Here is a 26,772-nt window from a genome sequence, read left to right as displayed (position 1 = left end):
GTTTGAGGCCAACCTGTCCTGGGCTACACAGAGAGTTCTAGATCAGCCTAGATTACATCAGACCTCATGTCAAACAAAACAAAGCCAAGAAAAAACAAAGCAAGGCAGTAAAAGTTTTTCTCAGTTCTCGGGACTGCCACCGAATGGACAACACAGAACTACAAGCTGGTGCTTTGGGAATCTTCCCCCAAGACCTTTGCAGAGTAAATATGGCCTCAGCCTCAGGTTTAACCCTCTCTCCATTATACAGGAATACTTCCCACAAGTTGCTAGCAGTGGTCCAGGTAAAGACATTAAATTCATGCAGCATAGTTTATTGTGCAAGTCTAGGACTCAGGGGGCGGTCTTTCTCTACACTGCTAAACACGTACCTTGGGACCAGTCATTCTCCTTGACTCTCTCTTATCTGTAACATGAGGGAGTAAACAGCATCTCTTGAGTAGCCCTCGTTCCATGGCACTGTGGAATTTCTCACACTGAACAAGCTAGATATTTAGATTAAATGCCTCTAAGGTAAAGTGAGTGTCAGGGAAGCCAAGAAGGGCTGACTCAGCAAAAACCCAGGGGGTTTTCAGAAATCACACAGTCTGTAAGTTGACTTCCCTCTGTGGCAAAGCTTTTGTTTTGAAGGTGTCTAGATAAATGTCAACATTTATCTTCAACAGCTGAGAGTGCTGGTGTCTGACATGGTAGCTTGATCATAACTGGCATGGCTTAACTTCACACATTCTGACAATTTCTGTTCAAAGTCCCCCTTTCCTCCAGGGGAACAGAGATGGGATGGAATAGTGAGGGCCACACAGCTCTGTCCAAATAGTGGGCAAAAAAACATTGCTGAAGAAGTATGTGTTTCCTAAACGAAAGGTTTTGAAACTTTGAAGGTCAAATTGGAATGATTTGGGGGCTTTGCATACAATGCTGACACACTTTTTCAGCATCATTAACAGAGGGCGTTCTGTGTAGCCCAGGCTGGCCTCCTCCTCAGTGATCCTCCTATCTCAGCCTCCTGAGACGGGAATTATAAAAGCATGCACCACTTCTAATGGTGAATTGACCGTTTCCTTGTCTCATAATGCCGTTATAAACAAGGAAATTCAGATGCAATAAGCTTATAGATTACATTCTAAAATGTATTAGACCCAGGATTAGAACTGGGCTCTCGATTGGCATGGAAGTAATTTATACATGTAAAGATAAGAAATATAACATTCACTGCTTGCTTGCTTATTTATTTATTTATTTAGCCAGACAGGGTTTCTCTGTGTAGGAACTCCTGGAACTCCAGCTCTGTAGACCAGGCTGGCCTTAAAGTCTGAGATCCGCCTGCCTCTCTCTGCCTCCCAGCAGCTGGGATTAAAGGTGTGGGCCACACGTCCGGCTTCATTGCTTCAGTTCCCACTCCAGGTGCTGCGAGCACAGCAGTCAGAGGCTTGATTGATGAAGAGGGACCTGACAGCACGAATACATGAGTGACATGTTTATATTTTTTTGTTCCTTAGTAACCAGCTGGGTTTATACATGGACCATCTCAGGCTGTTTTATCTGAGATGTTAGAAGACTCTCTCCCTCTTGCTGTGACTAATACTTTTCCTTCCCTGAAATACTGCTTCCTTTTTGTTGATTTCACTTGATAAATGTCAGGGTGCCAGCAGGCTTTGTCTACTGTGACATGATGCAGAATGGGAACATTCTCAGATGTAACTAGCTGTACTAACACGGGAACCTCGTGTGGTCAGACACCCTGGGAAGTAGGTTGACCCTCAGAGGGTGTGGTCAGCCCTCATGAATCTGGGGTAGACAGAAGTTAGAGGAAGCACCATTTTAACTGGAGACCTAAAGCTGTGCCTACACTGAGCTGGCCTTTGCTCTTCCCTGGCAAGTACTAATGTTTTCACATCTTATTTTCAACTGTGTCCTGCTGCTGTTGCTACTGCTACTTGCAAGTAAGTCTGGGCCGGTTAACTTTTCATATGGAGAAAGATTATCACACAGAGGGCAAGACAGAGATAGAGGATGGGTGTAGTGATGCTATTTCTAATAGCATATGTTGGGAAGTAACCTAAATGTCCACAGTGGAGACCGGGTAAGTAAATAAGACATAACCATGAGAGAAGCAGGGAGCCTAATTCAACAACCTGATACAGTTTCTGGGAATCACAATGCTACAGACAGAACCAAGGTGCCCAGTTACTTGTGTAAGACTTGCCAGGAGGCAGCAGTGTATGGATGTTTTTTAATGGTTGAGCTCCAGGAGGGGAAACTGGGGGATGGGAAGAATTGGGAGAGGTGGTCCTGCTTTCAAGTATCTTTTATGTGGTTTAAATACTTTATCATATAGAAGTGTGTGTGTGTGTGTGTGTGTGTGTGTGTGTGTGTGGTGTGTGTTGTTATAAAGGAATTTAAACTTCAGTACAACATTTGAAGAGTTTCAAATATGCAAGCTACTAGTTTTGTTTTGTCAGAACTTTTATCTCAGAGAGAGAGAGAGAGAGAGAGAGAGAGAGAGAGAGAGAGAGAGAGAGAGAGAGGAGAGATTGAGAATTAGGTTACCTTTCCTTTGCTAATGAACAGACAGCTAGACCAGACAGGTGGGTCATTTTCCTGGCCAACAATTCTCATTTTTCTGAATGTTGATTCCATTAGCCCAGGTTTTTTAATCTTCAAAAAACTGTTCACAATTTTCTTTGAGGGCTGAAAAGTATGTGTTTTTGTCAGAATGTGGGTGGGGATCAAGGGCCCACACACATGGGAACTGAGAGACATGCAGGTTCTCATGTTCCTTCTCAGACCTATGGAGGCAGTCATTTTAGGGAATGAGCAGAGGTTGCCCACGCTGGCCTCAAACTCACTGCATTTCTGCCACAGACTCCTCAGTACAGGGATTAAAGGCAGTCATCACTTTCTGGACTGTTAATTTATTTTTTGAGAGATGATTTCATCATGCAGGCTAGTTTGGGATCTTCCTATCTCCACCTGCCAAGCTCCCGGGTTAGAGGGATGGTCAATCATAGTAAGTGTTTGAACAGGACTCGCTGGTTCCTTTGGTGACAAAGAATCATTGCCACCATCAATCCTCCTCCCAACAGAGCAGCCACAGTGCCCTCTTTAATTCTATGATGCATTTGCAACAGAAATGGACCCACTGCCTCACTCTCTGGCCCTCCTCCCCTCTCTGTGTAGGGTCTTTGGAAGATGCAGTTATAGTCGAGGTCGGTAAGAATGCGTATCTGCCCTGCGACTACAATCTACTTGCCTATGGGACACCTGTGCCTGTGTGCTGGGGCAGGGGACCCTGTCCTTGGTCACAGTGTGCCAATTGGGTGCTCAGCACTGATGAAAGAAATGTGACACATCAGAAATCCAGAAGATACCAGCTAAAGGGGAATTTCCTCAAAGGAGATGTGTCCTTGACCATAGAGAATGTGACTCTAGCTGACCATGGGACCTACTGCTGCCGGGTACAATTCCCTGGTCTAGGGAATGATAAAAAATTAAACCTGGAATTAGAAGTCAGACCAGGTGAGTAAACCCTTCCCATGTCCTCTTTGTTTATAAGAATCACCCGTGGGTCATGATATAATAATACACATATGGATTATTATCACCTCTAGTTACAGTCCTGGGGGTGGGATGGGAAGGCCCAGGATGAAGAGGCCTCACCTGTGAAGGCCAGTGATGTACCTGCCATGTGTTTTCATACTCAAGGATGCAGCCTAGAGAAGGGGAAGAAAGGCCTAGACCAGAGAGAGGTTCAAGACCCTGCCTGATCATTAGATCACGTGGAAACTTCCTTTCTTTAAATTAATTTTTGCTTTAACTTTTTCATACTATACATTTTGATCATTTTCTTTCCCCTCCTCCAACCCTCACTAGATTCTCCCACCTTCCTACCCACACAACTTCATATTCTTTCTATCTCTTAGACGCCCCTGCCACATGCACACAATGCAAAACCAAACACTCCTCCAACAGTCAAAACAGACAAGTAAAACCAAAACATGAAAAATATCAAACCAAAAAAGTGCCCAAGGTCAAATGGAATCTGTGTTGGCAGGGGCCTGCTCTTGGGTGTGGCTGGTATACCCGTGGACACTCCGTTGGAGGACGCTGGACTGTCACTGTCCCAGCTGCTGTCAATGCAAATAGCTTCTTAGGAGTGGGGATCCACGTCCACTTCCCCATCTTAGTGCTGGGATTTGTGTGGCTTGAGGCTTTGCATGTCTGTGAGCGCTGTCATTGTCTCTGTGAGTTCATATGTGCAGCGGTCCTGTGTTGTCTGGAAGACTGTTTCCTTGGGTCCGTCTACCACCTCTGAGTCTTACGATCTTTCCACCTCCTTCGGGTGCTTGGGCCCCACCTGCAAGGCAGAGACATGGCCGTATCTGGGATATGTTCTTCAGGTAAGTCAGGAATATAGGCTATTGGGTTGTATGTGCAACTTAAGGAGGTGTCTATGTACTTATTCTTACGTTTTAAAGTTTATAATAGATAGGGTTAGGTATACAGCTCAGCAAAAAAAAAAAAAAAAAAAAAAAAAAAAAAAAAAAAAAAAAAAAAAAAAAAAACCCTTTGTGGTCATCTGGAGCATTACATCATGTGTGACCTCTTCAGCTGTACAATGTAGTCAAGTATCACTGAAAGGATTCTACAAAGCAATGTTTATGAGCTTTAGTGTGACTCTCACACTGGTAGTTCCATCACTGTCTAGACTGTGGCAATGGCAACCACGTCCTGCTGTGGTTACGTGTCTGAAATAGGTGCTATCTCTCTCTGAATGTGACCATGCCGGTTTGAAGGTGAGGGCATGTGTCTTTCGTTTCTCATCTTTCACGTTTTCTCTGCTGCCCTGTGGATTCCCTGACGAAAAGCCTCACTCCTGGGCAGGCGAGAGGGCTCAGCGGGTAAGCTCACTGACTGCCAAGCCTGATCCCCTGAGTTTTGTCTTTGTAACCCACACGCTGAAAGGAGAGAACTAACTGAAAATCCTGATCCTTAATTTTTTTTCTGACTCAAGCCAAGATCGCCCCAGTTGTCCCTGCTCGTGGATACCCTACTCCAACTACTCCAAGAACCCTAACCACCAAGGGAGATGGCTCAGGTGAGACATGAGCACAGGCGTATGTGTTTAGCTTGGATCTCAGTTCACAGAGTTTAGAATATGATAAATAGCTAAGAAAATCACTTTTCGTACTTGAGAAACTCTTTGAGGTGAATGAGGTGGTGGCCACACATGTTGGTCCCTGGGTTAGGATTCTGTAGAAGTCACAAACTAGACAAGTGACCTGGGCCAAGGCCTTTCGGTTCCCTGGGGCTCTGGTTCCTCTTGTTGTCCAAGGGGCGTGGCCCAGAGACCTCTGGTTTTCCTGTCTCAGGAAAAATAACATTGCCCCCATGGAGAACTTAATTTGGATGTCCACAGGTTTTGCTACACAAAGAAAGAGAATCATGTACCATTGCCATCATGTGATTTAGAAAGAGAGTCATTTGGGGCTGTAGAGATGGCTCAGCTATTAGAGGGTAAGGTTCACTGCCAACAAGGGCCCCCTTTTACTTAAAGTTTTAATTTTATTACATTTTAATAAATTAATCTCTCTCTCTCTCTCTCTCTCTCTCTCTCTCTCTCTCTCTCTCTCTCTCTCTCTCTCTTTCTCTCTCTGCTCATGAGCCATGGATGGCATGTGGAGATAAGAGAGAAACTTAGAGGCACCTGCTTTCCCCTTGCCCTGTATGAGATGAGGGGAGTGGACTCAGGTCTCAGGGAAGTGCCATTATATGTGGTGTCATTTTGCTGGCATTTATTTAAAATTTCATTTAAAAAACTTTTAATAAGGAATTATTCTATTTTGGTTAGATATTAAGTAAACTTAGTGTAAAGGATTATTGTCTTTGTTATTTTCTGATTTACTCTGGGCTGGCACTGTTGCTTATATCTGGGATAAGGGATTGATTCGGTGAAATCAGGGACCTTTCTAGTTGAACGCCGACCATCAGCTTCCTCAGATGTCAGCTTCATAAGGAGGAACTCAGTTCTTTCTAGTGTCAAGGTTGGAAGCTGTCCCAGGAGACAAAGGAGACAGAAGAAGCTGACCTCAGGGCACATGGATCAGGGAGGTTAATCTCATCTCATCTCATTTCTGGGTAGAGTTCTGCTCTTAAACATTATGAAGCTCTTTTCATTTTTCTGAAATGGGAGAGGAAAATAAGTTAAGTCCCCTCTCATCATATCATATTTCTCACAAGCTACGACTTGTCGGATTTCAATAAGAAAATGAGACCATGACGGTTAGTCCAGTGTCTGCTCACAGTGTGTTCTCTGGTACATTAGCGCCTGCCACCAATGCTGTTAGTAGGGCCAGGAGGCAGACTGGGAAAATGGTTCAGTGCTGCAGTGAGAGTAAACTGGGTTCTAAATTCAGGTCTCCTGGCCAGTTCTGGTCTCTGAAGTTTAGGTTTCATGTGTCATGAGCAGAGTTCTCTAACATCCTGTATCTGGGTTGGTGTGTTAGTGCAGCCACCAAGGTTGTCAACCTGGGTTAGATCCTAGGTCCCCAAATGGTGGAGAAGGGTCTCCCAAAGATCTTTCTCTGATCTCCATATATACACCATAGCATGTCCAGTGAGCACATACACACACTTACTTGTAGGCACACATGCATACATGAATATTAAGATAAAGTAAAACTTTGTTTCTTTATTTGAAAATGGCAAAATAGTGGTACATACCTACATCACATACATATATTTATGTATAATTTTTTTATTTATATTTATATAGTTTACTTATAACACACACGCATATATATACATATATATATATATGTATGTATAAGATTAGGGTTAGGCATGACGGCACATGCCTTTAATTTTAGCACTTGGGAGGCAGAGATAGAAGGATCTTTGTAAATTCTCATGCCAACTTGATCTATATAGCAAGTTCCAGTACAGCCAGGGTTACATGGAGAGAGACCCTGTCTCAAAAAAAAAAAAGAAAAGAAAGAAAGAAATAACGGAAAAAAGGAAGGAAGGAAGAAATCCAACCGAATAACTATAAAAAAGATTAACAGTACTAAGAACCATTGCTAGCATCTCGGTGCCAAGTAACAGTAACCGTGGCATCTATATACATTCATGACCATTTTATTCCTCCTCCCTGCTGCCTGTTTCTAGTGCAATCTTCAGTTCTCCAAGTAAAACAGAAAACAACATTACGGACATTTCTTGTTCTTATCGCAAAACGAAATGGGGGAGAAAAGTAAAGAGCTTAGGGCTGGATGTATTGCTTAACTGGCAGAGTCTTTGTCTAGCCATGGAAGCCCTAAGTTTTATCTCCAGCATAAATCATAAATTTGAACATGAATCAAGTATGATGGCCCAGGCCTGTTATCTCAACACTCAGGAGGGGAAGGTAGGAGGATCAGGAGTTCAGGGTCTCCTGGCTACAAGTAGGGTTTGAAGGCAACCAGGACTACACAGTCTCAAAAAGGAAGAGAGAGACAGAGAGAAAGAGACAGAGAGAGGGGAGGAGAGAGTGGCACACACAGAGACATATACGCAGAGACAGACACATACACAGAGGGAGAGAGAGAGAGAGAGAGAGAGAGAGAGAGAGAGAGAGAGAGAGAGAGAGAGAGAGAGAGAGAGAGAGAGAGAGAGAGAGAGAGGGAACAAGTCAGTCTTGCCACTTAGACCAAGAATCGCCATGATGGGGAAGCAGAAGTGACATTTCCATTTCATATATTGCATGTGGTGAAGATTCCTGTTACTCTGAGGTTCCACCCTGTGGTTTTCCTGCTTTAAGTTGCTTTCAGGTAATGAAGACAAAGCTGGAGCGCTTTCCCCCTAAATGATGTTAAGCTGAGACCGTCTTTGCCATCTTTAAACCACAATCAATTACTTAGGCTCAGACTTGCCAGTTTCCTATAAATACCATAATTTCATTCTTATTTGTGGTTGACTAATATTCCATTGTGTGTGTGTGTGTGTGTGCGCTTGTGCATGTGCATGTGCGTGTGTGTGTGTGCGTATGCATGCCCATGTAATATTTTCTCTATCCCTTCACATGTTGATAGGCACCTAGGCTAACTCTGTAACTTGGCTCTTGTGACTAGTACAGCAATAAACATGGATGTGCAAGTTATCTCTGTGGTGTGTTGGCTTAGAATCCTTGAGTCGTTGCATCATGTGGTAGTTCTATTTTTAGATTTTAGGATTTTCTTTCTCTATTATTTATTTTTTGAGGGGCTTCTGTACTGATTTCCACAGTGACTGAATTAATTTACATGATCCAACAGTGTGAGGGGTCTTTGTTTTCCTCCTTATCCTTTGCTAACATTTGTTTATTTGTTTGTTTGTTTGTTTTTCTATGTGGCTCTGACTGTCCTGGAACTCACTCTGTGGATCAGGCAGGCCTCTAACTCAAAAATTCACCTGCCTCTGCTTCCAGAGTGCTGGAATTAAAGGCATGGCCACCACCGCCTGACCTTATTTATTTTCTTAATGTGCTCTTGCTGACTGAAATGACAGAATTTCACTGTTAGACCAGTACTTTGCCACCAAGCCTGATGATTGAGTTTGGTTTCTGGATCCCACCCACATGCTGGAAGGATGGAAGGAGAGCTCTAAATCTTACAAGCTGTCCTCAGATATCCTCAGGCCTACCATGGCACGTGAGTGCACACACACACACACACACATTAAATAAATAAATACATAAAATAGATAAACAAGAGTCTTTATGTAGTTTTAATTTTTCATTCTTATTAACCAAGTGTACTTTGTCTTTTCATGTAAGGAACAGACATTAATCCATTTTTCATTAAGTTGTTTGTTCTTTTGTTAATTAGCTTTGAAGTTTTCTTTTTTATATATTCTAGATATTAATCCTGTGAAATATATAGCTAGCAAGGGTTTCCTTTCATTCTGTCTGCTTTCTCTTCATTATAGAAACTTTCTATTTCGTGCAATCTCATCTGTTAGTTCTTGGTTTTATTACTATGATTGGGGGCCTTTTGAGAAAATTTTGTCTATGCTGGTATCTGGAAGTATTTCCCTGGAAGTCACTCCCATGGGGCTGAGGCACTGGAGGAGCCCTTGACATGGCCGGACCCATGTTAACAGCACACATTCACTCAGGGCTTCCTCCACTGCCCTCAATGTACCATACTCAATCTTAGTCAAAAGTCCAGGGAAGCCATTTAGTCTATTTATGTGACTTATTACTATTATTGATTTGCCTATGCTGAACCACCCCTGCTTCTGTGGATGAAGCCATTTTGATTGCATTCAAGATTTTTTTTTAATTATTGAATTTGGTTTTCTAGTTGTTTGTTGTTACTGTTGTTTTTGAGACAAGGTTTCACTGTGTTGCCATGGCTGGCTGGCCTGGAAGGTTTGCAGATATTTTATTGATGATTATTTTTGCACTAATTTTCATCAGGAAGATTGGCCTTCTGTTGTTGTTATGTCTTTTTCTGGTTTTGGTGTCAGCCTAGCCAAAATTAGCTCTCTACAATGATCTTGAGAGCATTTCTTCCATCTGAAGTTCATGAAATAATTCAAGGAACATGGTGTTAGCTATTTTTTAAAGGTCTGGTGGAATTTAGCAGTGAAAACATCTGGGCTCTATTTAGTTAGAATAAATAATTTTTGCTTCAATTTCATTTTTTGTTATAAATCTGAAGTTGTTCAGATTCTCTTGGCTTAGTTTTGGTCAGTCATATGTGTCTAGAAACCAATTCATTATTTTAGATGCTCAGTTTAGTGGAATATCCGTCTAAGTAAGTCATAATGATTTTCTAAATGCCATTTTTTAGCAGTTGTAATGTCTCCCTTTCATGTCTAATTTTATGGATTTGGCTCTTTTTTCCCCCTCTTTTGGTTAATTTGGCCAAGAGTTTTCTAATTTTGTCCATCTTTCCATTGATTTTTTTTTTGTACTGGCATTAATTCTTACCCCAACGTCTGTTGTTTCCAGATGTTATTTTTAGGTTTAGTGGTTCTTGTTTTTCTAAGAACTTGAAGTTTCTCTGATGTTTTAATCGTCGACCCTTACGTAGCTAAAGCTTCCCTCTTCCCTCTACAGCCCATTCACTCCCTTCTGCAGGCTATGCTATAATCATTTTCATTCAATTCGAGGAATTTGTGAATTTCCCTCCCAGTTCCTTTGATGACACATTCATCACTCAGTCACCCATTTTCTCTGAGACTGTGTTTTTAGGACAGTTCTTTTCACACAGAACGAGATAGTTCCTTAAAAGTGTTTGGCAAAACGCCGGTCCCATGGTAAACTGTAGTGATTGTTTCCATTTGAAAACAGCTAACTAAATACCTTAGCAATGAATAAATATTAAACTTTTTCCAGAGTTTTGTGTCTTTGAAAGTCTAATTAGACTATGAACAAACGATATCAATATCACTGGATGGCTAAAGGCTGGCATGACTTTTCCTACACGTGGTGGCAGAGAAGGTTTATTGTAGATAGGAGGGAGAGTATAGCCGGAGGCAAAGGCATCTGGGAGAGTCCAGAGTGGATATGACCCTGAGTAGGGCCATGTGAGAAGAGGGGAGAGGAGAGGAGAAAGCCAGGAGACCAGGAAACTAAGAGGCTATGAGGATAATGGGTAAAAAAGAAATGGCATAGCCCAAAGGATTGGATTATATAGGGAAGAGCAGCCCAGCTCCTGGGCTAGAGAGTTCAGGGTACGGGGTGAGTTATGCCTGCCATACCTTGTAACCTGTAGGGACTGAGAGATGCTTGGAGAACCTGGCAGCCAGGTCTGCTTTGGAATGTTAAATTGGCACCTCAGCCATTTGTCCTGGATTTAAGACCTAACAGATAGAGGAGTTAATTATCTGTGTGGAAGGACATCACCCTGAGATTGGTTTGTGTGCATTCAGTGTTGTTTATTGGTCTTCTAATATTTGTGGAGCATAGGGAGATGAATTAGTAGTAAACAGGATTACTAGTATGTTTAATTTTTTTCTTTGATCTGGAGTTAAAAAACATTCTTAACTATTGTTTACTCTCCCCTTTGTATATGTGTGTGACAGAGACACAGACTATGGGGACCCTCCAGGATAAAAACCTAACGGTAAGTGACTTTGGTGTGTGTGCTGACATTATGATCAGTTGTAGACTTCCTCCAGGCCACCCCTTGTGTGGGAAAGTTTGTGCCTTTCTTGTCTTCACACTCTGCGGCTTTCATGTGTTGACAGGTCTGACCATATAGGCCTGTTCCTGATAGAAGTAGGGTGTGAGTATGAGATTTCTGGCACGTGCTAAGTGTGGAAAACCCCCCAAAAGAAAGAAGCGTTTGATCTGTCTTTGCAAATGCCACTGCTGTGTGTCGCTGTGAAAGGTCCCTTGCATTTCTTTTCAGGTTTTCCACTTCGATCTTGTTGTGGCTTTGAGACAAGGTGTCATGTAACCCAGGCTGGTCCTAAACTTATTATGTAGCTAAGAACAGTAACGAACTCCCCATCTTCCTACCTCCTCTTCCACAAGGCTGGGGTGCCCAGCTTGTGTTATGCACTTTTTTTAAAATTCATTTTTATGTAACAAGACACCACTCAGGAATACCCAGAGGCAAGAATTTATGTCCTGAACTATTATGTCTTGAACTAGACAGGGGAAAAAAAAACACTAAAAAGCCAGCTAGCAGGAGCAACTTCAATGACTGGGCATTGAGTTTCTCAGTGTGTAAAGGCACTTGCTGCACAGCCTGACTACCCGAGTGTGATTCTTAGAACTCATGGTGGAGGCAAAGACCTGATCAGCTCCTGAGAGTGGTCCTCCAATCACCATGTACCATGGCATGGATGTACGTGTATGTGTGTGCACACACAAACCAATAATAAATAGGTAAGAATAATGAAACCAACTCTTTGAGGCCGTGTCTAGAGGCCTGCATTCATCTAATTCAGTCCCTTATTTGTGCTCTCACCGTTAGTACCTGGCATCTTGTGTGCTTGTCTCTCTCTCCCCTCTTTGAGATAGAGAGCACCTTTAAGAACTTCTGTCGTCCCAGGTGTTTAACACATAGTGCTCGTACATAGGCATCCTGATTTGCAGAAGTCACATGTAGTGATTAAATGGAGGATTTAACCTCTGAGATTTTTTGCTTTCATTGTTTATTATTGTATTGTTTTTAAATGTAGTTTTTATTTAGTCTTAGATCATTTTGTACACTAACACAGTGTATTTCAATAAGATTCACTTCATCTCTCCTCCAACTCCTCCTAGATCCCTCTCATGTCTCCTTCTTGTTCATAACCTACTGTGTCTAATTAGTTCCCATATATACATGAGAGCTTTGGGTCTTTTTGAAATGGGGTCTCTATCTGCAGCCCAGGCTGGCCTCAAATTTGCTACTTTCCAGTCCTTGCCTTCCGAGTGCTGGGATTATGAATGTTCACTGCTATGGCTGGTTGGCTTATTTTCTTCTAAACTGTTTTTATTATTACTGCCTTTGGAGGTGGAATGTGGACTAACAGTTTAGAAATATAAGGATTTTCTCTGCGACTCTTTGGTATCAGAAATAAGAGAAATAGCAGTAGTGTTTGCCACTGACAGTGTTTGCTCGTAAAGAAACACGTTTCGTGCTAATTGGCTCAATCACTCCACAGGGTCACTGAGCTGTTGGGGATGTGGGATTTGAGCTGAGGACTATGTGGTTGCAAAGTCCTGGCTCTTGTAAAATTGCTTTTCTGTGTGAATGGTGGTTTCCCTGAAAGACTTCCGGAACTCCCTCCCTCTGAACACACAATTTTGAGGCAGTAGGATCCACTATCCAGCCTCTGTAAGGATGTGGGCAGGTGGGCCGCAGAGTGAGTTCTATACTCCCTGCACAGGATGGGGGGTGCTTTATCTCCTTGTTAACTGCAAACACTGAGCTAGCCCATTTCATTCCTCTGCTGACTGGGTCTAGTCTAGAAGAGGGCAGATCAAGGGAGGTTTCATCATTCCTGCAATCTTGAGACTATGAAGAAGAGTGGTCCTCCTCTTGAATCACAAGACTTGCTGAGCCCATGACCAGTTTCTGGGCTTCTCAAGTTTGACGCCTGTTCTCTGTCCCCCAGCAAATTTCCACATGGACCGATGAAATGAAGGACTCTGGAGAAGCCATCAGAACGGCTGTCTATATTGGAGTAGGAGTCTCTGCTGGGCTGGCCCTGACACTCATCTTTGGTGTTTTATTCCTTAAATGTAAGTTGCTGGATGCTGCTTCTTTTATTTTCTGATAGAGAATGGTTACCATAGGAACAGTGCAAACCTAGATAGAAATACAACTTTCTAAGCAAACCTGAAGGACACTCATTGCCCGTAACATGGCCGATAACTGGAGATCTTTCAAAGTTCTACCTATGTGGCAGGTAGACATTGTGCTAAATGTTTTACAGATATCTTAGTCACCAACAGTTATAAACTAGGCAGTACTATTTCTTCCCAGTCTAGGGCAGAGGGAAGTAAAGCTTGCTGAGAGCAGCTGAGTTCTCCAAGTTTCACTGTGAGCAAGGTCCAAGTCTAGACCTTCAAGTGCGGCAGACAACAGAATGGCTATCTTTAGATACACAAGCTAATCTTGGGACTCGTGTGATGGCTTAGTGAGTTAAGGTGCCTGTCACAAGCCTGATGCTCTGAGTTTGATCTGAGAGACCCACATGCTGGGAGAAGATAATGAATTTCTTCCCTCAGACTGTCCTCTGGCCTCCATATGTGAGCTGAAGCATCTGGGTCCCTCTCCTTCTCTGCCTTTCCCTCTTCTTCTCTCCCCTCCCCTTCCTTTATCTCATCTTCCCCCTCCCCCGGTCCTCTCTTCTCTTTGTCTCTCTCTCACTCACTGAAAGAGCTACTCTAGTTAAATAAAATTATATCCATGCTTATTAGGAAGCCCAACAATACAACCTCTCTCTGTGGGTTTCTATGTTGCTTTCTCAGGTGCCCCTTTTTAAACACTGAACCATGCCTGGGCTTCCAGAACTGGGGTTTCTCCTCACAGTGCTTAGCAATACAGGTATTTATCTTTATTTAAATAGATGACTCGAGGTCTGGGCATGTATTGTAGTTGTTAAAGTATTTTTGTAGCATGCAGGAAACACAAGAGCCCCATAAAAGAAGGTATGGGGGTGTACTAAAATTCTCAAGAAGATCAGAAGTACAAAGCCATCGTCAGCTACACACTGAGTTCCAGGCCGGGGGGGGGGGGGGGCTGCAGGAGACCCTGTCTCAGGAGGAACAAGTTTTTTCATTTTGGTTATTATACTTGGAGACCATTGTCACACTAAAGATCCAAATGTTCCCATAAGTCCAAGTCCTTTCACCCTTTCATAATTGTGATATAGTCTCTTTTCTCTGAGAGCAGAGAAGAAGGCATTTCTCCAGAGTGTCACGCATTATAAAACCCTTTGTAAATGGAGACTGCACTTTGTTTCCCAGCTGCCCAGACCCAAATAATCACACAGAACCCATATTAATTACAACACTGTTTGGCCTATTAACTCAGGCTTCTTTTTAAATAGCCCTTACAACCTAAATTAATCCATTTCTATTAGTCTATGTATTGTCATGTGACTGTGGTATTTCCTCATTTTCAGCATGTCTTGTTCCCTCAGCGACTGGCCGGAGTCTGCTTGACTCCACCTACTCTCTCTCTCTCTATCTCTTTTTGGGTTTCTGGCCTGGCTTTACTCTGCTAAGCCACTAGCCAAAGCAGCTTCTTTATTAACCAGTGGTAATAAAACATATTCACAGCAATAGTGGGGAATCCCACATCAAGCCTTTCTCCTGAACACACAACAGGGACTATCTATGTCGGGTCATTAGCCATCTCAGATTTTCTCAAGGCTGAAGGAAGTTCCTAAAAGTGGAACGTCCATTGGTAAAGCTGGGCCCATCTAAGATAAACCAGGATGGCTTGGTCACCCTGACCGGGAACTGAAGTTGCCAAGGACTTTAAAAGAGGTTAGGTCCTTTAACTATGATATACAATAAAAAATATACTAGGTACAATTGATACCTGGCTGGACAACCAGCATGCTGATGTATTAAGTAATATGTCCAAATCCATACAGTTAATTGAAGAATATAGGGATTGAAATCAGCCTTACTTCTCCTGATTGTTTTCTACTACTTCTTGGCAAATGGGTTTTCCCAAGAAAGAAACGACCACATATAGACTCACACAAGCTCTCCTAGAGGCTGCAGGAAACAGTGGGGACTGATCAGTTGAACATGAGATCTGGAGGCTACTAAATGATTACAGCAGAAATGATAACTTGTACTATGTTTTGAGTTCTTCCAAGACCTATAAATTAAGGACTTTTGTAATTTATGTAAAAGGTAAGGAAGTAGGTGGGTAGTCCTCCCTCGGAGTCCCTTCCCGTGTTGAGAGTTTGCTTAATAAATCTATGCTCATTCTTGTCTTTAAAAGAGGTGTGGGTGAAATCTAATGCACATATAACTGCAAACTTTCAATGCACAGTTTCTACATCTCTGGACTCAACCATAAAGTAAAAAAAATTATAGAAAATTGTTTATCCTTAACATATATGGACTTTTTAATCTCCCAAAGAAGGCAGCAACTATTTAAGTATAACGTTTATATCATGCTAGATGTTATAAGCTGTCTTAAGATCATTTAAAGTGTGTGGTAGAATGTGAGAAGTATTTGGTGTTTTATATAAGGCACTTGAACACACTTTGGTATTTGTAGGACCTCCTTGACCAACCACAGTGGGTTTAGATGGACAAGGGTAAACACAGAGGGTTGTTTCAAGGAATAGATCAAAATGTTCTGTTCAGTTTATAATTTTTTCCCTAGATTTTGTGGGTAGCAATCTGACAGATGAGGGGGCCTGCTCTTAAGTAATGACATTATAGCCAAAAGCTGACCCGGAAGAGCCCATCAGTCCTCTGGCTTTCGAGTGGACCGTGTACTGACTGATGATCACCCATGCTTTACTCCTTCTTAGCCTCCTTCAACCCTCTCCCAGCTAAGGAAACAGCAAAGGTGCCCCCTGTGCTAAGTCTTCATCCCTTTATGTTTTCCTTCGGAACTGTCTATCTCACTACTACCCTTAAAGTGCCACAGACACAATTTTAGTCAATCCCAAATTGCTTCCATTTTACCAATGGTCACAGATAGCTTTATCTTTCTGCAATAATATCTCAAGTAGAATCCATACTTTGTTTTAAAATGTTTTCTTTTGGCTTTGGAAGCACCGTTTGTTGTATTTGATTGGCAGGTCCTTCCCATTATTTAGATGTTTCATCTTCTGCCTGATGTTTAAAAGCTAAAGTTCCTCTGGATTTGGCCTTTTTCTCTTTGTAAAAAAAATTCTACTTTATAGCATAAGTTCCATGAACTTAAATATTCACGTTAATCTTTTCAACTCTTGCAATGTTGATGCATCCTGTCTCTCTGTCCAGGTAATAGCTCCACTTTGAAGGTTCATACAGTCATGTCAGACACAAAACTCCTGCTTCCAAATTCCACCCAGCAGGACCCAGCTGTTAGGTCCTGGACATCTTCATTATTTTACTGTCTCTCTTTCTCTCTGGTTTCTTATGCCAGAAATGCAGAAGTCATCCCTAAATCCTCTTTTTTCAACATCCCAATGAGTAATCAGCTTCAATTGCAGCCTCTGTGCAAAATAGATCTAAGACCGCTTCATTGTTCTGCATTTTGCTCGGTTATTTGTTTTTTTTATTTCTCCTTTTAATCAGTTCTCTACGTAGTAAGCAGCTCATATTGTCATTCAATGGTACCCTACCGACCTTGCTGTCTCATACTGTCCAAATCTTTTTGTTGTTGTTTAGTTGGTTTGTTTGGTTGAGATGGATCTCATGGATTGCTTGCTTGATTTGAACCCTTGATCCTCCTCCCTCCATATCCCAAAGGCTGGGATTACAAGATAATAACTGGAAAGGCCTTTGGGACCAAGCCTCAGCTTATGTCTTAGATTGTTGGGGGCCACTCTTTTGCTCTCATCGTTTTGGTTTTGACACCAACCCAGATCTCTGCTGAGAGTTCTCTGTTCCTGGAGTATTTGCCCTCACCCTTGACATAGGTGACTCATTCTGTTCTTTCGGAACAGACCTCAAAAGTCACGTCTTACCGTGCTCGCCCAACCATCTCTGGTTCTGGTTTAGAATGGTGCTGGTTTCATTTTATAATGCAGTGCAATGTGAAATTATTTGTTTCTGTCATTCCTTTCCTCCTTCCTTCCTCCCACTCTTCCTTCCCTCCTTCCTTCTTTCCTCACTCAGATGCATGCTTCATGACGTCAGCACTCACAATTGCCCTGTGTGTCCTTGGTGCCTACCAGTCTGCAATGCACACAGAATAGTCCTCATAATGTTTGTTAAGTAAGAGCTCCACATTATTATTGTTAATATCGTCCAAAGATTGCTAACAGGTTGATTTAGTTTGTTCTAAGGCAAGACCAAATGTCACCAACCTGTATTCATTGGTTTTTTCTTCCACCTTTACCCAGGGTATTCTTATAAGAAAAAGAAGTTACAGAATTCAAGGTAAGAACACAGAAGAGGGAAAAGGGGATTGGGGATCCCTACCATCTTTTGATTTTATTCTTCCTCTGAAAAGTTCCTATTGGAAGTTTTGAAATCTTAGGTTAGACTTCTTCTGTTTATGAAATGAAAATTCAATTATTTGCCCTCCTGTACATTTAGCTTCCTCAGTTCCAAAGCTGAGGTTTATAGTTGGCCTTATTACTAAAAAATATTTGTTTCTAGTTTCCAGTGAACTGCACCTTTAGCTGAGTGCTTACTATTTTCATGGTGTTACCAGAATGAGAGAGCAAAACAAACAAACAAATAACAACAACAACAACAACAAAAATCAAGCCGCTATGGTTAGGATTTTATAGCCCTGCCTAGGCATGTCCGACTGTGGCAGTGTGTTAGGATGTCCTGGGAACTAATCCTGCAGATACAGGATACACCTAAAGGAACTGAATCAGGATATTGGGGGAGGGAGACTGAGATGGTATTGTTCTCGAAACTCTTCAGGTGATCCTCATCATTACTCCGCTCCTGACTGTTTACTTCACACACACACACACACACACACACACACACACACACACACACACACTGCTTTTGTGTGTGTGTGTGTGTGAGAGAGAGAGACAGAGAGACAGAGAGGCAGAGACAGAGAGACAGAGATAGAGATAGAGAGAGAGCTTTTACAGTTTTAGTAAGATTCAATACATGAAAAATTGTAATGTATTTCAATGGAAAATAAAATTATCTGCTGAATATAGAAACCACCTCTTATTTCAGAAATCAACAAAATTCAGAATGTTCCAAAGACAAGGTAATATAAAGTGAAAAGTCATATAAATCCAAATATAGTATTTAATTATCAGTACCATTATTCTTCATCAGAAGTGAAACTGGAAACATGATATTCATGGGTAACGCTGACAGACATCAATTCGCTATCTGTGAAATGATGTGCTCAATACTTAGCTTGACCTGGGACTGTAAACCAATAGTGAACTAGGAACTAGAACGCTGTGTTTGACTGCTGTAACTCCAGCATAGTCTCTAACAAATACCAGTGATCAGCTCTAATGAACGAATGATCCAGTGCTCCTCACAACAGCCCTGCTGCACGGCTCTCACCTCCCCTTTCTAGACTTGAGAAAACTCAGGCACAGGGTTTACTAAGTTAGATATCCATGAATATATGTACTTCGTTCACTGTTGAAGTCTACAGATGCACAGGACAGTGTGTAACTGCCTTGAAGACACATGGATGTCATGAGAATAGATAGAAGAGTATTTGGGAAGAGGAGAGGGCACAGGAGATATTGAGGTGTGCGAATATGGGCAGAGCACAGAATATATGGCTCTGAAAAGGTTGTCATGAAACCCTTATTTTGTACAAAAGTACTAAAAACATTTAAAACCCCAACCAAATGAGCAAACAACCACACACACACACACACACACACACACACACACACACACAAACGCCTTCACCCAAGTCATGATGTTGGGTGTTGTGAAGAAACACAGAATTCCAACTCAAGCCTGATTGGTTCCTATTCCTTTTCAAACTGTTGGAGTTCACAGAGGGTTGAAACAACAGCGCAAGGGACGTTAAAGCACGTTACCTTCAACTCCTCATCAACATTTGGAAACCCCTGTGTTGCGAGTTCTCAGTAAGCACAGGGCTTTCTCTCAACCACTCTTAAGTATGTTGCAGGCATCTTGACACATCCCAAACCCTTCAGCCTACAACTCCTAAGAACAGGGACCTAGGGTTTACAAAGCTAAGAAAATTAAGAATAATTAATTACATGTCCTTAATTGTTCCCCAAATCACTGCCTGGGTTTCTCTCAGTGAGCACCCAGTGCAGGGTCCTGAGTGTCAGTTGGCTGCTGTCAGCCGTGAAGACGGCTCCTTTCACTCTGTTCTCTGTTCTCTGAGAATTCTGGGAATTCTGTCGACGGCAGCCTTTTATCTCCACAGCCTCATCACACTGGCCAACCTCCCTCCAGTGGGGCTAACGAATGCGGGAGCAGGCAGACACCGGTCAGAGGAAAACGTCTATACCATCGAGGAGAACATCTACGAAATAGAGAATGCCAATGAGTACTATTGCTACGTCACCAGCGGGCAGCCATCTTGACCACCCCTGGGCTCTCGCTTTTTAAGGTTCCCCTTCATTTTCGACTTTGCGGTTTTCCTTTTTGAACACTATGAGATATATCACCTGAAAAGTTTGGGAGTTCTGTCCACCACAAAAAATGTTCCTGTTTTCTAGGGATAATTAGCTCATAAGGGGATTCAACTATAACCTATGCTATACTGAAATGTATCGTTACCGCTGAGTTCCAGGGATAGGATCTTCCCCCAGCCTAGAAAGCACTAATCATGGATGTTGAAGCTCACATGTGCCTTCACAATTAGGAATGCTTAGTATGATATCTCTGGAGTACCTGGACATTCAGGATTGTGGTGTGTCCACAAAGCTCTTCAACAGGTAGGGAGAATATTAGGCTAAGGGAGATAGGTGCAGGTCTGTGTGGATGCAGGAAATCTAAAGTGGCCACTGATTTTTCTAGAGATTTCAGACCTTGAATAATTAAGAAAAAGTCAGGTGGCACATACCTATAATTACATAACTTACGAGGCTGATGAAGGAGGATCGTGAGTTCAAGGCCACCCTGGGCTATGATGATGAGACTTTGCTTTAAAAACAGAAGAGAAAAAAAAACAAGCAAACACACAGGGAAGTTAAAAAGATGGATCAGACGGTGAAGTGCTTGTTGTGCAAGCATGAGGAGTCTGATCCCAGAACCCACACGCAAAAGCTAGGCGTGCTAATGCCTGGCTGTAAACTTAGAGATGGGGAAGTGGTGACAGAGTAGGTCCCTGTGGCTTGGTTGCCAGGCAGCTTAACCTAGTTGATGAGTTCCAAGTCACTGAGAGCCCCTGTCTCGAAATAAGGTGGACGGCGTTCCTGAGGAAAGACAACGGAGGTTGCCCTCTGATCTCCACACACATATTTGAATGTACATACGCACATATGTGGTCACACATGAGATAAAGAAAGAAAGGAAGGATGAGAACAGGATGATACAGTAGTGAAGGTTCTCTCTGGACCTTCTGCCTGGATGCAATGTTGTATCTCTACACGACCCGCCCCCCCCCCCCCCCCCCCCCCCCGCCCCATCTCAGTCCCAACAGCTTCTGAGCCAGAGCATGTGGTGCAGACATGTCATTAATTCCAGCCCTCAGCAGGCTGAAGTAGGAGCATGGAGAGTTTGTGAGCTACGGAGCCAGACCCCCCCTTCACAAAAAGAAAAGGTTCCTCAGGGGCCTGCTGACTGCAAAAAGAAACTCTCTTTGCCGAAGTCCGACCTTGCCTGTTGTGTGCTCAGAGGGAAGCGCCTCTGACAACTTCTCCATTCCCGGAGGAAGCTGGAGCTGTGTTTTTCTCACAGAAGAAGAACCAGTGACTGGGATGCTCATGCTGTTTCCTAATTGAAAGAAGGCAGAGTCCTGGCAGCAGTCTGTGTCGTCAGCCTCAGATCTTCCACTACAAGGACAGTGGTCACAAAACCAAATTTCTAAGCTGGTGGAGACCAATTTTGTCTGGCTTATGACTGTTCAGTGCCTTGGTTTGTGTTGGTTCCCATATGTAACAGAACCTAACTAAACAGCCCAGAGTCAAAAAATTAAATGAGCAGAAAGATAGCTTTGTTGAAAGACTTTTACACTGGGGAGCTACTGTGGAGACCAGAAGACATTTGTCAATGGGACACAGGCATCTATCTGGCTGTTTGTACAAGTTTTTCTTGTATGGATTTTGTTGTTTAGGCTGCACCTAGCTAGTTATGGGAGGTACTGGTTTTCTCAGGAGGGTATGGAAGGGGGGCCAACTGACAAAATTCAGTTAGAGGTAGCGGCTCTCATGCAGGCGAGGAAAGTAGTAGCGGATGTTTTCAAGTTATAAACTGCACTGGGGAGGGTTTTGAGCACATTTAAACCAACCCAGTGGTTTCCTCCATCAGTGTTCTTATTGGGCAACGTCTTTAAGCAAGGGCATGGATCCAAAGATGATACTGTGCTGGTGTTTGCAGGGGACTTTTGACATCAAGAGGGGATTGCTGATTACCTGGTGTGACAGTTTCTATTGATTGTTAACCTGACTGGATCTAAACATCACCTTGGAGATGACTCCCTGGCCAAGTCTGGGAGGCGTTTAAGGTAGTTGAGGTGGGTGGGGTCATTCCATGGGCTGGTGTCTTGAACTACGTGAAAAGAGAAAGCAAATTTAACACCAGCATCCATCTCTTTCTGCTTCCTGCTGATGCCATGTGACCAGCCCACTATTGTTCCTACTAGCATGTCTCCCCACCGTGATGGACCATGTCCTCTTGACTGACAAGTCAAAGCCCTTTTAAAGAGGCTTTGGTCAGGTATTTCGTCATAGCAACTGGAAGGCTAGCTAATACATATGGTATTGATATGGTTTTTAAAAAGAACCAGGTAGCTTTGCTTAGAGCTGATGCTCTTTCTTTCTTTCTTTCTTTCTTTCTTTCTTTCTTTCTTTCTTTCTTTCTTTCTCTCTCTCTCTCTCTCTCTCTCTCTCTCTCTCTCTCTCTCCCTCCCTCCCTCCCTCCCTCTTTCTCTCTCTCTCTCTTTCTTCTTTCTTTCATTTTTTTGGCTTTTTGATATTTGAGATAATGTCTCAAATATCTCAGGCTGCTCTTGAATTCAATAGATGGCCTTGGACTCCTAATCCTCCTGCCTTTTTCTCCTGAGTGCCGTGTCTACTTTGCACAATGGCAAACATTTTTAAGTGGTTGCATTGTGCAGGCACTTTGGTACTGGAACAATAGAATGAATCACATTTCTAGCCTTGTGAAAGTCCAATTGATCCCATAGGAGGAAAGATCATATTCATTCATTCAGGAGATCTTTATTAGTGATTACTTCCTGCTGGACACTATTCAGTCTCTAGGGACAACAGGAAACACAACCAAAATCTCTACCACAGACTTTGTACTGTTGCCAGAAGATAATGCTACATTTTTAAGAAAATAAAGAAGGTGCTAGAATTGTATATTTCTCTCTTAGCATATGGAAAAAATACCCAAATCAATAATAATACCATAGGATATTTCGTTTTTTCCTTTTACATACTTTATGAAAAACTGGAATATTTTTGTTTTTCTTTGTTTATAAAAGTTAAATTAAGCATTATAACAATGTTCTCCTGTTTTTTTTCCTCATCAAAGAGAAATAGGTCAAGGTCAAGGGCACCAGAAGGTGGCAGCAAGCTGGATTTAGAACCCTTGGTTTTAGACCTATAGCCACTTACTGTCACATATTTGGGATGGAACTGGTGAGCGGCACAGGAAAAAAATGAGGGAGCCAAAGGAGATAGTATAAGAGGCCCAGGAAATGGCAAAGATGAAGCTTAAAGTCTTTAAAGGGAGAGGGCGGAGAGATGGCTCGGTGGTTAAGAATGGCTGCTGCGCACGCATGAGGACCAGAGTTTGGAACTCGGCTCCTGTGCAATGAGACGGGGGTCTACTGCATTCCTGGAGCCCTAGTGGAGAGGGGCAGAGATAAGAGGACGGCTAGAGCATCCTGGCTTCCAGCCTAGCAGAGAAGTAGGAGAGTGGCTGATTATATGATGTGATTGTTTTTATTGATTTCTAACTTGACAGGTCTAAGTCACCTTGGAGACGAAGCTCTGGCCATATCTGTGAGGTGTTTTCTAGTTTGGGGGAACTGAGGTGGGAATACCTACCCTAGATGTGGGTGAGACAATTCCATGTGCTGGTGTTCATGGAAACAGTAATAGGGGGGACACAAGATTTCCTCTTCTAGTCTTTGTACATGTGCTTAGGCACATGTACTGCACACACATGTGCATGTATGCACATACACACATATACACCACAACCTCTAATAAATCTTTAAAAATGTAACACAAAATCCAATTCACAGTAATATGAAAAATGAAAATAAACTAATATATAGATATGGAAATAAACCCAAGAGAGAGGAAGAGCCAGGGCAGCCAAATTAAAAATGAATAAAAACAAGAAACCGAAACTAACAAGGAAAAAGGGCTGGAGAATGACTCAGCGCAGGTCTAATGACCTGAGTTGGGTCTCCAAGCCCCTGTCAACTTGAGTTTGATCCCTGGAACCATGGTGAAAAGAGCAAATGGCCTCCTGAAAGTTGTCCTCCCATCTCTATATTCCTCCTGTGGCATTTATGAGCCTATGCTCACACATCCTCATCATATACACACCGTAAAATAAGTTAAATAAAGATGAAAAAATTCAAAGCTGTTAGAAGTTCAAGCCTTTTGAGGCTGCATGATACTTTATCTCAAAACAAAAACAAGAATAATCCCCCCCCCAAAAAAGCAAGAGATCAAAGGCTGGCTTGATGCCTCAGCAGTTAAACACATTTGTTTTGTAATTATGAAAGCTGAAATTCAGAACCCAGCATCCATGTAACAAACTGAGTGTCTTGCGCATGTCTATAACCGCATCTCTGATGGGTGTGCATGTATGCGTCTTGAGGGGGTTGACCTGGGCTTGCTAGTTTCCAGCAGAGGAGAGCAGAGCAAATTTGAGACCCAAATTCTTGGAAAGGCTCAGCCTCAGAATGAACGAACAGAGGGGGATAAAGGAGGTCACCCAGTGATGTCTTCTAGCCTTCACTTGTGTGCACAGACACAGTCACCACATATGTGCTCATGCACACACCCACACACACATACCCACCCACACCAGTAAACAGACAAACAAAATAGTTTTAAAAATCAAATGGTTGTTGCCAAGTTGTAGTTGCCTACTGTGCACAAACCCTGTGTTGAGTGCCAGCACTGCATACATGGGGTATGGTGGAGCACTTCCGGGGTCCCAACCCTGGAGAGAGAGAGAGAGAGAGAGAGAGAGAGAGAGAGAGAGAGAGAGAGAGAGAGAGAGAGAGAGAGAGAGAGAGACAGAGAGACACAGAGACAGAGAGAGACAGAGAGAGAGACAGAGATAGAGACAGAGAGAGAGAGACAGAGAGAGAGGGACAGAGAGAGACAGAGAGAGAGACAGAGAGAGAGACAGAGATAGAGACAGAGAGAGAGAGACAGAGAGAGAGGGACAGAGAGAGACAGAGAGGGAGAGAGAGAGACAGAGAGAGACAGAGACAAAGAGACGAGAGAGACAGACAGAGAGACAGAGAGACAGAGAGACAGAGAGAGAATGTATAACTTGCTCTTACAAGTCCTTAGGAGTTTCCTAGTAGACCAGACAGGTTCTGAGATGGGAGTTTTCCCTGCCCATGATTTATAGATTTGAAATTCCCAAGACAGACATCGTAAGTTGTTCAATGGTTCTCCTGATAACAGCAAGTCAGTTTATATGAATCATTTCCCCCTTTAAAATAGATATAGCATGTGCTTGTAGAAATAGCTTGTTTCTATACAACTCATAATGGGATGTATTCATTTCTAAGCTTATGGCTTGAGTTCGAGAAATGTAGTCATTATATATTACCACTTCCAGCAACATCCAGCATCACTATCAAACAGCAATAGGATTTGGTGAAGCTCAAATGACCCTTATGCCTACTCCCAAAGGTGATCTATTGACTTACAGCAAAAAAGCAGTACTCAGTTAGATCCCCAGATTTGTAGGCAAATGGTCTGGATCCTTCTAGAGATAAACAGAGGTGCCCTAAAGTAGTTGTTCTAAGATCTGCCATGTTTCTGGGTTTCAACTGAGAAGTGGGGAGAGCAGGAGGGGGGTGACCATTTTCTCTTAGGATCCTCAAGGCTGAGGAAGGCTTAGGTGTCAGTTGTTTTTCAGCGGGAGACCTGTGCATAGAGGAAGTGTGAGTCAGAAGTGTTCCTTTCGGGCTTCCAGATCCTGTGTCCTGTGTTAGCCCTGCCTAACGCCATTATAAACAAAGTCACATCGGCTAGCAAATGACTCAGTGGGTAAAAGCACGGGCTGCTAAGCCGGGTGACTTGAGTTTAAACCCGGGGTCCATTTGGTGGAAGGAGAGGGCTGATTGCCCTATCCTGTGCTCTGACCCCCACATGTGTCCTGTGGCACACACACACAAAGTATATAAATAAATAAGTGTAATAAAAAATAAAAGTTATTTCAAGTCACTTAGGTCTTCTGTGGTCAGTCTCTTTTGTACATTTGTATCCTAACTTCTCCTGCTTATATGATTTTTCTTCTTCCAGAAAAAACAATGAGGGATTTTAAAAATGGGTTTTTAACTGTTTGTGTTCAGTAATGAGGCATCAGGTTAAAGTTGCTCATACTTTAACATGATAATTAATGGTAGGTGTGTCACCTTTAAATTATTTTATTATGGCTTTCTATGTTAGTCTTATAATTTATAAGTTGACAAGTTGTCATTTCTAATTTCTACCTATTGTTTGAACTTTGACCTTTTTTTCTTCTTATTTGGTGTGCTTGTTTTTTTTTTTTTTTGATACAAATTCTTGCTGTGTAGACTGGGCTGGACTGTAGTTTGCTTTGTAGTCCTGTTGGACCTCAGCTACTGTAATCCTTCTTCCTCTGCCTCCTGAGTGCTGGGATCAGAAGCATGCCACACCACAATAAGCCCCATTTATTTCAAATCATGCACACCCCTTCCAGGCTCGGCCTTTCCCGCTAAAGTCTCCTGGTCCCCCAGGAGATGACCCATAACGTTGCTTTGTACTTCTAGACCAGCACTGTCCAGTAGAAGCACAATGGGAGTTACATAGGTAATTTTTGAATTTACACTCAGATGTTTGTTTATTTCCTTTGGGTCATCCATGAGGCAACCAAATACATACACAGTGAATACAGCTAAATTGTACCTGGCTATCACATGGCTAGGCTGACCTTGAACTCAGATCGTAGTGGAAGATGACCTTGAACTCTGGCTCTCTCTACCTTTACCTCCATCGTTGTGGTCCCAGTTGTATGTCACCAGGATGATTATAACAATTTCCCCCATACAAAAACTGACTAGATCCTGGCCAAACCCTCCTGACCTGCTGTTGGCTGAGCTGTGGTTAAAGGTAGGCTCAGTGCTGAGGGTGAGGGGCTCCAAAGCCTGTCTGCTCCAGGGCTCAGGGAATTCTCTGTAGTTTTCACTGTTCTTCCAACAATGACATCAACCATCCTCCTCAGGTTAAAAATTCCCAATACATGTTCTCCCTCCTTCTGCTCCTCATCTGGACCTTGGCAGCTCAGTCCAGTGCTCCAAT

The 26,772-nt window shown here is 42.7% G+C and overlaps 1 protein-coding gene across 2 annotated transcripts; it reads left to right on the top strand.

The window, feature by feature from the left end:
• The first annotated feature begins 1,809 nt into the window (after positions 1 to 1,809).
• On the top strand, positions 1,810 to 20,580 carry LOC119812519 (hepatitis A virus cellular receptor 2 homolog). Of its 2 annotated transcripts, XM_038327246.1 has the most exons (7): positions 1,810 to 1,943; positions 3,181 to 3,519; positions 5,015 to 5,098; positions 11,050 to 11,090; positions 13,078 to 13,204; positions 17,494 to 17,530; positions 19,500 to 20,580. In XM_038327246.1, exons 1-7 carry the CDS (start codon positions 1,886 to 1,888, stop codon positions 19,657 to 19,659), a joined length of 846 nt encoding a protein of 281 aa, XP_038183174.1. In that variant the 5' UTR covers positions 1,810 to 1,885; the 3' UTR covers positions 19,660 to 20,580. The 2 variants fall into 2 exon arrangements, with proteins under 2 accessions (XP_038183174.1, XP_038183175.1); XM_038327247.1 differs by lacking the exon at positions 5,015 to 5,098.
• Positions 20,581 to 26,772: the final 6,192 nt, after the last annotated feature.

This window comes from Arvicola amphibius, chromosome 4, assembly GCF_903992535.2.
Source record: "Arvicola amphibius chromosome 4, mArvAmp1.2, whole genome shotgun sequence".
In the NCBI taxonomy this organism is placed as follows: domain Eukaryota; kingdom Metazoa; phylum Chordata; class Mammalia; order Rodentia; family Cricetidae; genus Arvicola; species Arvicola amphibius.
The sequence above is the reverse complement of the archived record's forward strand: the minus strand, read 5'-3'. Positions and strand labels throughout refer to the sequence as shown.